Source organism: Chaetodon auriga, chromosome 23 (genome assembly GCF_051107435.1).
Source record: "Chaetodon auriga isolate fChaAug3 chromosome 23, fChaAug3.hap1, whole genome shotgun sequence".
Taxonomy (NCBI): Eukaryota; Metazoa; Chordata; class Actinopteri; order Chaetodontiformes; family Chaetodontidae; genus Chaetodon; species Chaetodon auriga.
Genome location: NC_135096.1, coordinates 6,352,448 through 6,368,476, shown reverse-complemented (window position 1 = coordinate 6,368,476; position 16,029 = coordinate 6,352,448). Strand labels below are relative to the sequence as shown.

The 16,029-nt window shown below is 43.1% G+C and overlaps 1 protein-coding gene across 1 annotated transcript; it reads left to right on the top strand.

Moving 5' to 3' along the window:
* Positions 1-892: 892 nt before the first annotated feature.
* LOC143316003 (vascular endothelial growth factor C-like) lies at positions 893-15,694 on the top strand. Its single transcript, XM_076723660.1, has 8 exons — positions 893-1,952; positions 6,227-6,470; positions 6,858-7,048; positions 7,492-7,622; positions 7,718-7,815; positions 9,539-9,673; positions 10,096-10,297; positions 13,199-15,694. The coding sequence occupies exons 1-8, from the start codon at positions 1,851-1,853 to the stop codon at positions 13,308-13,310; spliced, it is 1,215 nt and encodes a 404-aa protein (XP_076579775.1). The 5' UTR covers positions 893-1,850; the 3' UTR covers positions 13,311-15,694.
* The last annotated feature ends 335 nt before the right edge of the window (positions 15,695-16,029 follow it).

Here is a 16,029-nt window from a genome sequence, read left to right as displayed (position 1 = left end):
ACCAGAGGGGGGAAAGAACAAGGTGAAAGGGGAGGGGGAGAAGACAGCGATGGAGCCTGATGAAGTGTGAAGGAGCAAATGCAGAAAAGGTGTTTGGAGCTGCAGGTGTGAGACCAGTTTTGTGGCTTTATTTCTGTCTCTCTCTCTCTCTCTCTCTCTCTCTCTCACACACACACACACACATAAATACGAGCCTTGACATTGAAATAGTGCTCACTGAGATGAAGAGAAACCAGCAGGAATTGGGGACAGCTGACATAAAGCAGAAACAGCCGAGTGAGACAGCAAAGGTATTAGCAGCTCATAAAAAGGCACTTAGAGCCGCAGTTAAGGAATTCACATATTCATCACCGCTGGCTGCTACCGAACACACACATTTTTGAAGTCTCAACGGCAAGCTTCCCCCATTATGAGGAATTACACAGATGGAAGGATAAAGGCGAACGTGTGAGAAAGGGAAGAGCGATAAGGAACGTGGGAGGATAATCTGATCTCAGGACTGACGGTTGGAACCTGTTCCCTGTCTGTGAGAATGCCTTTTGGTAAAAGTTAGAGAAACGCACGGCGACAAAATTCAATTCAATGAAATAATCAAGCCTCTGCAGTGAGTTTGAATCACATAACAAAAGGATGGCGGCATGTGCGAAGAGAAAGTGTGTCAGTGCCAAGAGGCTGCCTGCGTCTGCAGACACTGTATAGCCTGCAATTTCTGGAAGAGAGAGAGAGAGAAAAAAAAAAGAATGTGCCAGTATAATCAGCTATAACGCACGAATCATCTCCTTCAAATCCTTCACTCCACCCACAAGATACAATCCGTCCATTCTTGCATTTTTTTTTCTCATTCACTCCACCAGGATGTCTCTGAGCAGGACTCACTCTGTTTGGACAAGAACTTAATACCAAAAGCTGGACACTTTTTTTTTTTTTTTTTAAACCTCCTGCTAAAAACTCCATTTGAGAACAGGATTTGGAATAAGCTCTTCCTCTCTCTCTCTTTGATGCTTTTCTAAGGATCAGACAGAAAAAAGTTGTGACAGATTTAGAAAGCTGCAAAAAAAAAAAAAAAAAGGAAAAAAAAAAGTCCAGAGAGAGACAGACAGAGCTTTGCCCTGGAGGTTTCTGAGGAGGAAACAGGAGACAGATAAAGAGGCAGCGATAATCTCAGAGAGAGAGGGAGACAGACAGAGGGAGGGAAGAGCACAGCTGTTGCGAGGAAGAGAAGGGAAAATATAGATAAAGACAGCAAGGAGGTGCACAAGTGTGAAGGGCGAAGGAGGAGAAGGGACTGACGAGGACAACCGAGGCTGGAAAGAAAAAGAGACGTATGTGGGAAGAGACAGCAGCTGAAATAGAGAGCTTGAGGAATAATTCAAGTTGAAGGTTGACATAGAAGAAGAAGAAGAGAAGCGAGCAGAGACAAACTGTGATTCGAGGAGGTGACCAGGCCACCTGACATCAAATCAAACAACGGTGAGAATGGAGACGCAGCCAGACAGGAGGAAAGACTTCCTCTGAAGTGAAAGAGATAAAAAAAAAAAAAAAAAAAAAGGAGCTGTGTTTGACGCGACGAAGAGGAGACCATTTCCTCATCATGTTTTATTCAGCTGGCTTCCCAAATTCAAACAACCTGCGCCGGAAGAGCAACTTCGTCCCCGGATAGAATGAAGAGAGGAGCAAAGAGATACCGGCCGAGTCTGTGATACCCTCCTGCTCCTCCTTTTCCTCCTCTTCACTCCAGATTCCTCCACCTTCCTCTCCTCCCCCCTTTCTTTCACTTTGCATCCATCTTTTAATTCACTAACTTCCTCCTCCTCTGTCCTGATATCTCCTCTCCTCTCCATCTCCTCACTATGTGGATACCAGCTTTGCTCCTATGGATTCTTAATATCAGCAATTTGTGCTCAGGACAAGACTATACAGACTATTACCAAACTGGAGACATGGGCACCGAGGTGAGACATTTCATTTCTCCATCATCTATAAAATCTGCTTGGCCTGAACTCAAATATAGCTGCATCATTTCCCACTGGCTTTAGGCCAAACTACTGAGGAGTTTCACTTACTTCTACAGCTTCGTGTCTACACACAGGTCAACACAAAGATAAAAAAAAATGCAGATGCTGCCACACCAGCAATGAGGGATCAAAAAAAAAAGTTGCCACATCTCAACCCAAGTGAATACCTATGGGAGGTTTTGGACCAGCGCCCTCCAAAATCATCTAAATACCCAATGAGAGCCCATGTTTTTTTGGGAAGAATGCCTGTTAGTTAAGAGACTAAAAGGCTGTTTATTCAGGAAGTCTCATTGAAATCAAGATCTCTTTTACAAGAGAGACCTCACAAGCAAAGTATGTGTGTACAACATCTTAACGAGGCAGTTCAGTCACACAACGATCCATCCAGTGGTTTAAGTATAGTGGTTGCCGCGTGAGCACACAGGATATCTCTATAATCCAGTGCAGAGAGGAAAGAGGACTGTTTGATGCTTTGTCTATTTTGGAAGGAGGAACAAGCACTGCTCTGGTATAAGAATTCAAGTGCTTCAGTTTTTGAGTGAGGTTATGTAGGGTAGTATTTATTATGCTGTAATGTGTACAGTTTGGAGAAGGAACATCAAGGCTCCATGCTTTGTCTTTCTGTCTTTTTGAGTTTGGAACAAGCTCTCAATTAACAAACGACCTAGTTTGCGGTGGAGCTGATTTCATACAGGACCTCAGTATAAAAACGCACATTGCAATGTTCTGTTGAAAACGAATGTGTGTAAATAGAGAGAGTAAATAGCAAGGGGCCTAAAATTGATCCTTGCGGAACACCTTTTACTTGATTTGACAATGTAAGCGACAGCGCAAGTCAGACATGGTTTGAGCCAGGCATGAGAAGAATCTTCATAACCAATGGAAAGCAGCTTATTTTCCAAAAATATCAAGGTTCAAGGCACATTCATTCATAGTTCTACAGCACAACAAAATTTACGCTGCAGCGCCTTTGCGCCACACATTCAACAAACAGCTTATTTGTGGTGGAGTGCGGAGGACAAATTGAGTATAGCCTGAGGCTCGTCATAAGGCTATCATGATTAACACTAACAGAAGCCCTTGACTGATCCACAATGTGTGCAGCACAAGCATCCTCTGTATTAGTTATTGTACTATGAGCAGGTCTGAAGCCCTACTGCCAAGGATTTCATTTCTTTGAGTTCCTGAGGTGACCAGCGATCCCAGGGAGTTCAGGCAGGCGGGTCTTAGAAGGCTTACATATCGGCCGAAAAGGTCACAAGCGTAACCAGCTTTATGCAATGTGTTTATCCCATCGTCTCTAAGACACTTTTTGTTGGGGTTTTCCTTGAATATCCAGTTCATTAACGCATATCATCATTATCAAATTTAACAACATGAACTGGCAAAGACACTCCAGGTAGTTGCAATTATGCAAAGGCTTTAATGCAAACAATCTGACTGACCACTGAAGCAATTAAAGCCGGGCTCATTTAAGCCCCAGGATATCAACTTGGTGCCAAACGTTTGCTTTGTGTGAACTTGTTTCTGTGATGTCGTTTCAAAAAATACTATTAGCACAGCTCTGCGTAAACGGCATAATTTGCTTTTGTTTCAACTTCACCGTCAATGCTTTCAAGCTCTGTTGAATTCTGACAGAGGGCTTCTTCTGTGGAAGTGTTTCTGTGGTTAAGTTAAAATCTTCCTGGTCGACAATCCCTTGAATAGCAGTGAGTCATGGCACTCACTCCGTCACTAACTGACGTTAGAGTGGTGGCATCCAGTGAAAAATGGAAAGGCTGAATATCTGGTCATGGTTTATCATATGATTCCATCCAAAAAAAGAAAAAAAGACTCCGGGCATCCGCTTGTGGCATCTCAATCACATACTTTAATGGGATTGGCCAGTTATCAGCGACAAGAAAAAGACTAAATAAAAGTGTGTGTCTGAACGTTACAATAGCTTCGTACAGAAGATGTTTATACTGGAAGGCAGAGTGAGTGACAAATGCATGGGTGTGTACATGTGCGTGTGTCTGCATGCCAGAAGCATCTAATGATGGTCATTCGTCCGTCATGACCTCATAGTCCCAGAGCGATGACCTCATGTCATGTGATCACTTCACAACACAAAGGAGAGAGACCAGAAGAAAAAGAGGAAATGTGAGAAGATGCTGAAAGAAAGAGGGAAGAATCCATCCTCAAATGGACAACGACGTTATGTCGAGTCCAATATCGCGACATATTATTGGTTATGGTCTTCATTGCTTAATTTTAAAGGTGTGTGCTGCGAGAGAGAAAAAGGCTTTACATGATTTACTACCAAGGTCACGCTCGTCCATACGGTCGCATGTCTGTTATGGAGGCTTCAATGGCAGAGTGACTGAGCTCCAACACTCAAATTAGGAGTATAGATCAGTGATGGTATAACTAAAGGTAAATATACCAATGACTTTAGCCTTTACTCTTCTCTGAGTCATTACAATTGCAAAGCTTGATCGTAAACATGAAACTATGACTTGAATCCGCGCATACAGTTGGGTGTTTTTAATCATTAAGAAGGCAGCAAAGATTAAACAATGAACATTCATTGACAACCACAAGCCACTGCCTGTTGTTGATGGCAATGTCAGGAATGTATGACTATGAAATTTGGTTCAGACAGTCATAGTTCCCAGGGGATGAATCACACTGACTGCCCTGATTTTTCTTCTAGCACCACCATGAGGGTTGACCTTTGTGGTATTTAGTGTAATGTCTCAATAGACATGGGATGGAGTAACATTAGCTATTCGCTAATTAGCAAATGTTAGCACGCTCAGCATTGTCATTGTGAGCAAGCTGGCGTTAGCGGTTAGCTCAAAGCGCTGTCTCACACAGCAGCTAGCATGGCAGTAAACTCTTGGTCTTGTACGCTATTATAGTCTTATCTAAGTGCAAATCTTGTCTTAAAAGAATTACAGAGTAGAAAGCGTTTCATATCTGATGTTCCAGGTGAAAAAACTGGTAAGACAGATGGAGAGAAACGGAGAGGGTGGGGGACAGGGAATGAAGAAGGAAGAGATTAATGGAGAGAGTGATAACAACAGAGATCTGGTTTCTGTTTAGGTATTGCCAGCTGTACCAGTCTGCTCCTTCTCATCCTGGGAAACCAAACAACTAGCCTCGCTCCCAGGAGGAAATAATATGTGGCACTCACAACAGCCAGCTCCCAGCTGACATTTCATGCCTCCAGATAATCCAGAGGCCTCTGTTAAGCAGTCCGTTACACAATTAACCTTTTATCGTTCATTGACTGTATTTCCACTGAGGAGAATAGAGTCGTCTATCACGATGGCAGAAAAATCATTATGGGGATGACTCACTGTGGAAATGGTTCATCCAGTGATATCCACTGTCATCTGAGATTTCCTGCGTGGACCTGGAGCACCACATAAAGCCCCCTTTGTATAATAATAATAATAGTACTATGGGTGTTGGCTGAGCTCACAATCTCCGGTCTGTTTGGTCCATTGAAGCAGATCTCATGCTGCATTTAAGGTTTCTCTAGAAGCTCTCACACAGGGAGCGTGAGGTTGGCAGCTTAACTTGTCATGAAGGGCACATTAAAGAAGGATGCCGTGAAAGGTTGTCCAAAAAATTGATTGGTAAAGCAACCAAAAGGACTTGAAAAGGAGATCTAACAGTCAGATTATAGTGCAACGCAAGAGCAGGGCAGGCGTTTTTCAATTTTATCACATTTCCTTAGCAGTAGTGCAGAGTCTAACTGCTATAAAAGGTAACCACAATAAAGACAGAAAAGAGCAATAGCAGCAATACTGAAGCATAAAGAAAAGGCAGACTTTATAGCTTCCTTGTGTACTCGAGTGGAACAATGTGTGTGCAGATGAGGAGAGGACACACAAACCCATAATAACTAACAGTAGCCAACAGCAACATGTTACAACACATTGGTAGCTGAGGTATTCACTGTTTATCCGGCTCAAACCAGCAAAGCTTACAGCGTAAATTCGACAGTATGTAACAAAAACCAAATCGCCCTCAACACCGACATTTCAAACAGAGGATCGGCATTTTTAAGCATTTCTTTCATACTTAGTCAAAACAGGATATTGAGCCTGAATTAATCATTCATGACGTTATCTATGAATCCATTCCTTCGTGGCAACATATGAAGGAGTGTTGCGTTATTAAGGTCACATTTGTCTTTATGATTCTTTCCCATCTTCCAGGTCCCAGCAATGTCAGATGACCAGGCCAGTTTGGAGACAGTGACCAGCGTGGATCAGCTACTACAGCTTCTGTACCCCGAATACAGTTTGCTTCAGCACTGCCTGAGGAAGAAATCCTGGCACTCCTCCTCTTCCCCTTCTTTTCCCACCTCCTCAGCGAGCCCCTCGGTCCACTCTAATGATGATGATCTGTGGGGTCAGCCGAGGGAGGAGGCTCTTTACAAAGTGGACGGAACTTTGGGAGGTAAACGTTGACCAGTACCACAATGCGTCGTACTTCCTACATTTCTTACACTGGTCCAGAGGTGTCTAAGATCTATTGTTAACGTTGAAGAAATTCTACATGTTTAACCGTAGTCTCCTCATCAGGGCAGTCTACAGCTTTTTAAAACACTAGAGTGGACTGCCAGACAGATTTCATTGCATTGGAGACAGACAGAAGTAGGTGGTAAATGCAAAAGTGGAGAAAACAAGCATAGTTGGAAAGAAGACTGGAAAATGAAAATTCGATAGAAAATTGGAGAGGTTGATGATTTCCTCCCATCACCCCAAAACCACTAATAACAGATGAATTAAGACCCTCTCTTGTATCAGCAAACAAAACCCAGTTACTTAAACACACATGTTTCAGTCATCCTAGAGGAGATCCAGCGGACCTCATGCCAGCCCAGAGAGGTGTGTGTCGAGGTCGCCAAAGAGTACCCAGAATCCACCAGTCAGTTCTACCTCCCTCGCTGTGTGGCGCTGCATCGGTGTGGTGGATGCTGCACCAACGAGGCCTTTTACTGCACCAACACGAGCCACGCGCTTGTCAACAAGACAGTAAGTCGCACAGCTGGATCCGATTCTTTCTTTCTTGTATCTGCGCTGTTTATTTCACTTTGTTACACAATTGTGTTGGTATTTTCTCCACTTACACCTCAAACTGCCTCAGAAAAGAGGGCAGAAACCAATCTACCCAGTTACATAACAGGCATATCTGTATCACAGCCCACCCTACGCAGTGGGACGGCCTTTGGCTGCAACTGGACATGAAATCAATACAATACACAGCCACACACAGTTGCACAATCTTGCAACCATTACATCAACTTGCACACATCAGCCTAAATACATCATACGCAGCAATATTGTAGAAGAAGATGAAGGAAAATAAAAGATAAACAACAAAGAAGTACTGTTTTCTTACATCATCTACAGTACACACACACACACACAGCAACACACACAAACACACCTCTAAACTTTACCTTTCTTCCTTCCAGCTGATGGAGCTGTCCCCGCCCAGGATGGACCGCTCCGTCGTCATGGTAACCTTCGTCAACCACACTTCGTGCGAATGCCTCTCCAAGCGGCCGCTCCACTCCATCATAAGACGAGCCGCAACAGATCACCTGTGAGTGAGAGTGAGGAGTGACGTGTGTGTGTGTGTGTCTGCGTCATTTTTCCTGTATCCATGCATTCATATTATGTCTGTGTCTGTGTGTGTAGATGTTCCCCACCCGAGGTTCCCTGCGCCTCTGGCTCATTATGGGATCCAATGAACTGTGTGTGTGTCTCTACAGATGCCATAAACTACTCTGAGACTGGTAAGTGTGTGTGAGTCACGTTGTTCAAATTATTCAGTGTCTGCAGTGGCTGCTGCATATTAAGTTTAGATTACCCCAAAGGGGTCTTAAGATGAAGTATTTCCGTCATATCGGATGTTTTTCCTGACCTTTCTCTAATTTGTGCTGGTTTTCTTGTGGAATACTGCACACTTTCAGCTCTTATGGCCTCAAAAATCCATCAAATGCATCACGAGGGGACACTGCTTCATTTTAAGGGGGCAGGAAGGTTGTGAAGCACTCGTACAGAGAGCTGGAAATCTTTCTGTCTGTCTGGTCCTGATCCAACATTTAAGCAAATAAAAACAAATCCAAGTCAAAAAAGCAACATGCAAAATCTAAATTCAGCATTATGTTACATTAGAAAACACACCTCAAGGGTAAAACGCTGCAGTTACACCAGCGTCTCATAGTGCGGTGATGCAGCAGCAGGTCTAGCATCTGATTTTAAACCTCGAGTTAAACACCAGGTGATATGAGTGCAAACCCCCTTCTGCAGTTTGACAGGAGTGAAAACCTGCACAAGCTCATGTGTTACAGCGTTAAAAGTGGATATTGTTCTTTGGATGCTTTGTGAACCAGTAAACAGCAATTAGAACTTCCACCTCTGAACCAAAATGCAATGTCATCCAAAATGTGGCTACACCTTAACTGAGCAGGTTTGGTATGTGAGCCAGATTTAATTATGATTTCAAAGCCTTTTTTTCCACCCTCCTTCAAAAACTCCACAGTCAGATGATGATGATGATGATGATGATGATGATAATGCCTGAGCGGCAAATGAAGTGATCCGAAACGACTCCCCCCTGAGGGAATGTTTATTCAACTGTAACATGAGAAGCGAAAGTGTCTTTGTGGCATTTTACTTGTACAATCATGTAGTGAGCCACAGCGCCTTCCATCTCCATCCACTTCTTTCTTTTCCAATAAACCGGGAAACCTTACTTAGAAAGAAAGAATGGACTGAAAATCGAGTCTGAATGATTAGAAACACAAACTAGTTTGAAATGTATATGAACATTTTGAACAAAGTGGGGCAAACAAGTCCAACTCACCTTTCCTTGAAATTACTTAAAGCTAATGTTTCCACAGGAACCTCGAGTCAATAAATGCAAACTTAAAAAGTATTCTCTTCTAGGACTGTGACACCTACAAAGCCCTAAGAGTCTACAGCCATACTAGCAGCTCTATGAGGCACATCAGCGTTTTGAGCTAAATGCTAGCAGGTGCAAAGTTTACCATGCTCACCATCTTAGTTTAGCCTGTCAGTACGCTAGTTTGCGCTAAACAAAGTGCAGCGAAGGCTGGTGAAAATATCAGGTTAGCAGGTTAAAAGTATTTGACAAATTAAATTTTGACCTGATGATGAAAAGTCTGGCTCACCGACGATATTACAACTCATCCTCTGAGAACCTTGAACATCCAACAGGAAGTTGTCAAGAGATTTCACTGAGAGCAGCCTCATGGTGGCGCTAGAGGAAAAACTAGGGGATCACCAACGTTAGGAGGATTCATCCTCTCAAGATCACGAACGTCTGTAGTAAATGTCAAAATAATTCATGCCATAGGTTTTGGGATATTTCAGTCTGGACCAAAGTGACGGACTGACCTACATACTGACACTGCTATGAACAACAGAGAGACAAAACAAAGCTGCAAAAACAACTAAAAACCATTTTGTACTTCCTATCCATGTGGCTTCCAGAGGTGCAGGACTCAGGTCTGCTGGCTCTCTGTGGGCCCAACAGGGTTCTGGATGAGTCCACCTGCGAGTGCGTCTGTCGAAACGGACTCACCGAGGACAGCTGCGATCCAGGCTGGAAACTGGACCACAACACCTGTAAGGAGGGCTGCAGTTATTGAAAATATTTCCCATTCTGCTGTTTGAAAGATAATTATAATCCCAGAGTCTGAACCACAGTCTGTCTGCAAAGTGGTGAAAGAAATACCTTTTCTTTCTTTGGTTATCTCTGGCCTTAGCAGTATAGCAAACCGCTAAGAAAAGGCCTGTCATTCTGAGAGCAACCATGCAAGATCGAGCCAGAGAGGATAAACACAGATAAGGGGGAAGTTTGGGGAAGTAGGGCTTCATGCAAATACTGTATCTGCAGGAACAAGTCAGAACCCGACCACCAAATATTCAGTCCAGCAACACTGACAGAACTGCGATGTGCAATATCTGATGAAGTCGGATTTGAATGCATAAAATTACCTTCATGTGTTTGTCTCTCCCTGAAGACGTTAAACTCTCTCTCCTCTCAGGTGAATGCCAGTGTGAAGGTCAAGGTGAGGGGAAGTTGTGTCCCACCGGCCAGCGGTGGGATGAGGAGCTGTGTGGCTGCGTGTGCGCCGCAGAGTGTCCCGGGAACCAGCCCCTGAACCCCGACACCTGCCTGTGTCAGTGCAGAGAGAGTCCGCAGTCGTGTTTGCGGCAGGGCAAGAGGTTCAACCCCAACACCTGCAGGTAGGCGTGCAAGAAGGGCAGGATCCCGCTGAAGTGCCCTTGAGCAAAACTCTCAGTAGAAAGGAGCCAGCTGAACTCATCGAGCCCCCTGTGCTGCCAATCAGCGACAATAAACATTTTCATCTTGCATCCATGCAGAGAACAACATTAATCCTGTACTTTACTGTAACCTGCTGGAATTTGTTGTTGAACTGTTTGCCCTTGCAACAACACCACACTCAGTCACGTCAAAGATGATGCTTCCCCTCTGTCGGCGTCCAGATATTTCTCAATCAGTGCTGGAACCATCTCTAAGTTACAGAGAACGCCTGCTTCCCTCTTTGAAATCAATCTGGTGCATTACATCACACACACGCCGGCTGTTTATTCACTCATTTGCAGTAAATTCTAAAAACGAGTATCTGGTTTCCAGGCTGCGTCAAAACAATTTATTTGAATTATCACTTCCTCTTTTCCTACTTCCACAGTTGCGTAAAATAAAAATCCACGACCTGATTCAAACCCGAAGTTCTGGAAAAACTTTGCAGCTGCACTGCATTTCGTATTATAAACACTCTCATTACGTTGCACAAAAGCACTGACTGCTGTATGTGGGCCAGAACTCACTAAAACTCCTCAAAAAGAGTTTTAAGAGCATAAAACATATCCAAAGCCGAAGGAGGGCCTGATCTGTGATGACTATAATTAGCGTCTTAAAATGACTTGCCAATAATGACATAATTGTACGGACCCGATTGATGTCTGAGCCGGTTTTCACTAATACATACTTCAATCCCCGCGTGCTATGTTAAGTACTTGACAACAAAAAAAAAGATGTAAAATGTTCAATAAGATGGAGAATAAACCCCACAAGGACAACCCCACAAGGACAACACAGCTTCTGAGTTACGGTAACTAATTTGTCACACTTCTCAGTCAAGTGTTGAAGCACAATATGAAGTTAATCAGCTGTGCTTCAAAAGCTTCAATGATTTCAATTCCCTCCAACTCAACTCACAGCATTTCTGTGTGTCAGTTCATCATGGGTTACCTAAAGCGGTGGCTTATACTGGGAGAACTGGTGCTGTCTGCTGTGCTTTAGGCGCCAGGCTCAGCGTCGGCCCTTGGGGTGCCATCACCACTCCTCGCCCTGGGAGCTTAGCAGGAGGAAGGGGTGAGGAAAGAGCGAGAAAGGCAGTTCGAGAGGGAGAAAGCAAGCAAACTCTCGATGGACATGTCATACATTCCAAACTTCTCCGTTTGCTGTTGTTCACATGTTCAATATGACCTTTTATGGACACAGGGTGTCCTAAACATTCGACCACGGTCTCAGCTGCGTGTGCGTGCTTTGCATGCATGTCGCGGTTCCCACAGCCAGCATGCAAGAGATCAACCTTCCTCTGACCCGAGAGGCCTGCAGAGAGACAGGCGGAGAGACAGGCAGGGAGACGGGCAGGGAGACGGGGTGAACTTGATGACAGAAAGCAGAGCAGCCATCAGACAGGCGGGCAGGCTCAGGGACAGATGGATGGGCACAAGGAAAAACACGTACTGCCAGCAGAGCTTTGATATGAGTGACTTCTAATCACGGCTTTACACGTGTGGGAAAGTTCATGGACATAAACACACAAGTGACTTTTGATGGCAGAAAAACTTCTTAAACTTTCTCAGCCTAAGAGGGCTGAAATACATAAGATGTGTGCTCTAACCAAGACTCAACATGAGCTCGATGTCCTTGATTGTCTGTTCATGTCCATCCTTTTTTTAAATTTTGATTTACCTGGATAAACTACGTAACTAAGTACAATTCAAATGCTCTTCAAATTAGTTCTAACCTAAGTGTTTAATAAGTGGAGAAATAAATACCTCAAATTAAAACTGGTCCCACCTTACAAACCAGTTTAGTTCCTAAAAGTTAAAAGTGTTAACAATTACGAGCTATTGTTAAATATCTATACCCATTAAGCTAACTGCAAACATAGCTGTTGTGCAGCTAATTGAACTAGCTAGCTAGTTCAATTTAACTGACAAAGCACATTCGCTCGCTAATATACATATAACCATTTCGAAGGAAGAATAAAAGAGGCACTATGAAATATGGCTGACATTTCTGACCAGACATTTGATTAAATTCTGTTTTATAATGGTAAAGACTGATATGTTACATTTCACAAAAAAAAAAAAGAAAAGAAAGAAAAACACGCAACAAACATCAAATGACCAGATAATGGAAGTTGAGCTACAGTTAGTGATGCTAGCATCTTAGCTAGCAAAGACATGTAAACTGGTTGCTTGAGCTGGTTTTTTAAAAGTTTGCTAGCCATCGATTTATATGTCTTTGCTTCTGAAGTATTAATATGGTGCAAAGAGATGCAGTAAATCACGAATTAAGAGGAGGCCAACAAGAAACTTTCTGAAGAGCTGGTGACACCAGTTCCCGCTCTTTAATGCAGATAAGACAGTATAAGATATTCAAGTATGCACAACTGACTCGCTTCATCATTTTGTCTGTTTTTTTATGCCTGATTCAACATCTGGTCACAGGAGGTGGTACAACAGAAGACCATACACCTACTGTGATTTTGAAGAGGCCAGTTCCCAGAATTTGGCCATAATCCTCCCCTCTCTTGAGAAATGCTGTTTTTTCTCACGCTCGGAAGCGTTTGATGCGTGCACAAACAAAACTTGGATCAGGGTTTATCCAAAAGGGATGTCCAGATCTGAATAATCAATCGTATTCACGCCAAGAGAATATAATCTCCCCTGTGTCTTTTTTTTATTTCTTCTCTGTGGCTCTTAAACTCACCCTTTCCTTCCCTCCACCCGCCTCTCGCTGGCTTTTCGCTCTTTCTTTCTACCCTGTCCATCTCCCTTCTTCTGGCTTTCCCTCCCCTCTTCCTCCCCTCTTCTTCCTCTGTGTAGCTGTTACAGATTGCCTTGCAGAAAGCCCAGACCTGTGTGCCAGACTGGTTTCTACTACAGCCACCAAGTGTGCCAGTGCATCCCCAACTACATGAGGCCCGGGTGGAATTAACCAATCACAGGCAGCCTGAAGAGCAAAGCTGCAGATGCCGCCATTTGTTGCCCTTCAACCTGAGCCTCGAACCCTTTTGCACTGAAAACAAAGGGGTGAGAGGGTCCTCCCCCTGCGCCTCTTGACGGGAGGACGGGATGATGGAACTACACACTTACATGGATTACAACAGACTACAAGCAGCATTTATGGAGTTTTATTCGTGCTGCCTGTGCTCTGACACAAAAGGCCAGAACAGCCACCCACACGCAGGACTCATAAAAGTGGAGTAATCTTAGCCAAAGAGAGAAAATGAAGAGATATTAGACTCTCTGGGACTCCGTCTAACATGTGTTGACCCTCTACCCAGTGCTAACAACACAGCCCTGACTGGAAGCGACCAATCACACCAGGAGACAAGCATGACAGCAAGGGTGGGATGGACCAATCAGACTGTGAGACAGCGTTCATCCCCGCTACGTGTTTGAGCACGACGCTCAACCACCGACCTGCTGCAGAGACACCACTCATGACTATGTGAAATGGAAAGTGGAATATACTAATAATAGACCAGACTCCATGCTTCTTTTCCCCCTTTTTTTTCTCTTTAAAGATTAAATAAGCTGTAGGCAACTTCACACTTTGGCTGTCTGGAGTCATACTTGAGAGGTTGAAGGATTTATTTTGTAGAAATCATGATGATGTGATGTTGACGTGGCCTGATACCTCCTCTTTTAGCAGAGGTGGAAAAGGTGACAGTATCTTTCGGTGGTCCTCTCAAGCACTCAGAGCACCGGTGGGCTAGATTTTAATTTTAGCAAACAGATTGTGTCTATTGTATCTATGCTGAAAGGAACGGGGTGAATCTCTTGTTGCAGCTTAGTTTAGTTTTCATTTAGTTTGATGACAAAAATGTCTTTTTACATAAAGCCTTAACCGGTGCAGCTCCCCTCAGCCAAGAGAGTAGAGGTTTAATGCCAGACCCTGTTCAATTAAACGCTAATTTAAACACTCCCAAACAGTTATTACATCTGCCAGTTTCAACTTGCCTCTGCTGCAATGCTGCTCTTTGAAGATTTTACTCACACATGGCTGAATCCAATCACCATTGATTGATGGTTACGCTTGGGTACGGTTCAAGACCTTCTTGTGATTTAACTTTACACATCTAACATTATTTGTAAATATTTAAATCTTTCTTTCATATTTAAAGCTTTAATTTTGAAGTCAGAATCATGTGTGGATGTAAAATACTGTATTTAAGACACTATCATAACTAAATATTGTTGTTTTTTTTTTTTTTTTTGGAATGAAACTATTTACATGTCCTTGTACTCCAGCAGTTTTAATGATAGCGGAGAATTTTAATTATGTCTTCGATTGTCCATTTTGCCTGCACTGCAATAGATTCATTTCAACAGCTCATGTAGATGTCTACACAGCTTTAAAAGATAACGACTTTAGGGCTCAAAAATACTAAATGTTAGGATGAAGATTTACTGCAGCGTAGAGATGATTGTAGTGTTTGTGCTATATGGATGTAGAGGAAAAACTGAAATTCTTTCATCATGCTACCATTAAATATTTAAAGTACTTTTGAAGTATTGATTAAAAGGCCTTGTCAGATATGTTTGTATGCCTGTCTTGTTAATGTTTAATATTATTTTTTGTCAGGGTATATTGGCAGCAACAATCCATTAGGAGTAGAAAAAGTATAAACTGTAATATTCTTTTGTAGTTAAAATATTGAGGACAGGCTTTCAACCATTTTATGTTGTATGTTGAACTCGAGAAAAGTTAAATGCTAGTTGAACGAACGACAGCTAATCCAACACAGTGATGTGGTCATACCAGACCAGAAAATGCTTTAGCTGCAAAACCCCTGAATGTACTGAACTCAGCAATTTGTGTGTTTTATTGCCAATGAATTTATTTGTAAGAGGAACTGTTTTTTATATTTTTCTCCACTCAACAGTCTGACTTTATTTTCTTCAACCTGTCTGCTGGCAGGTGTGTAAATTTTGGTGCAGAATACTCCCAACCATCCAAAAATCCCTTTCCGTGTAATATGTGTGTTATTGCTGAATGTAACTCCTCTGCATGTCTTCACTATTCCCCACAAATTTCCAGAAGTATCGTACATTTAATACAATACATAAATGTGTTTGAAATGTGTCACTGCTCCTTTAAAACACCGACTGCCCGTTAACCCTGCGAGAAGTGCATGTTACATTGCTCGTGTTTCACATGACAACACCGTGAAAAGCACCTCCCCCCTCGGCACGCAGACACACACCTGTGGGGAGGAACTTGACTCTTCCCGATGTCTCCCGTCTCCTCCTCCTCCCTCTTAAGAAGTCTCCCTCTCCTTCGTCAACCACAATAAACAATATTGACTCAGATGGAAAACAAAGAGATCGCCTTTCTGTCTGGCCTTCGTGACCGTCTGCCTGTCAAACCGCCTCAACACACGTCTGTCTCATCTTTGTCTGGTCTGTCTGCATCATTAGCTGATTACAGTGCATGATTACAGTGATTAATGGCTGGCGGGTAATTACTGTCATCAGCCATAGACAGCCTCAGCTAACTAAAGCATATTTAATCTAGAACTGTTGTTGTACAGTGTGTGAACATCAATGGTTCTGCCAAATCAAGAAATGATCCAACTGACTGAGACACAGCAGGGATAATATGCACTTTGGCCGCTCTCCTGACTGGCAGAAACAGGATTGATTTCAGA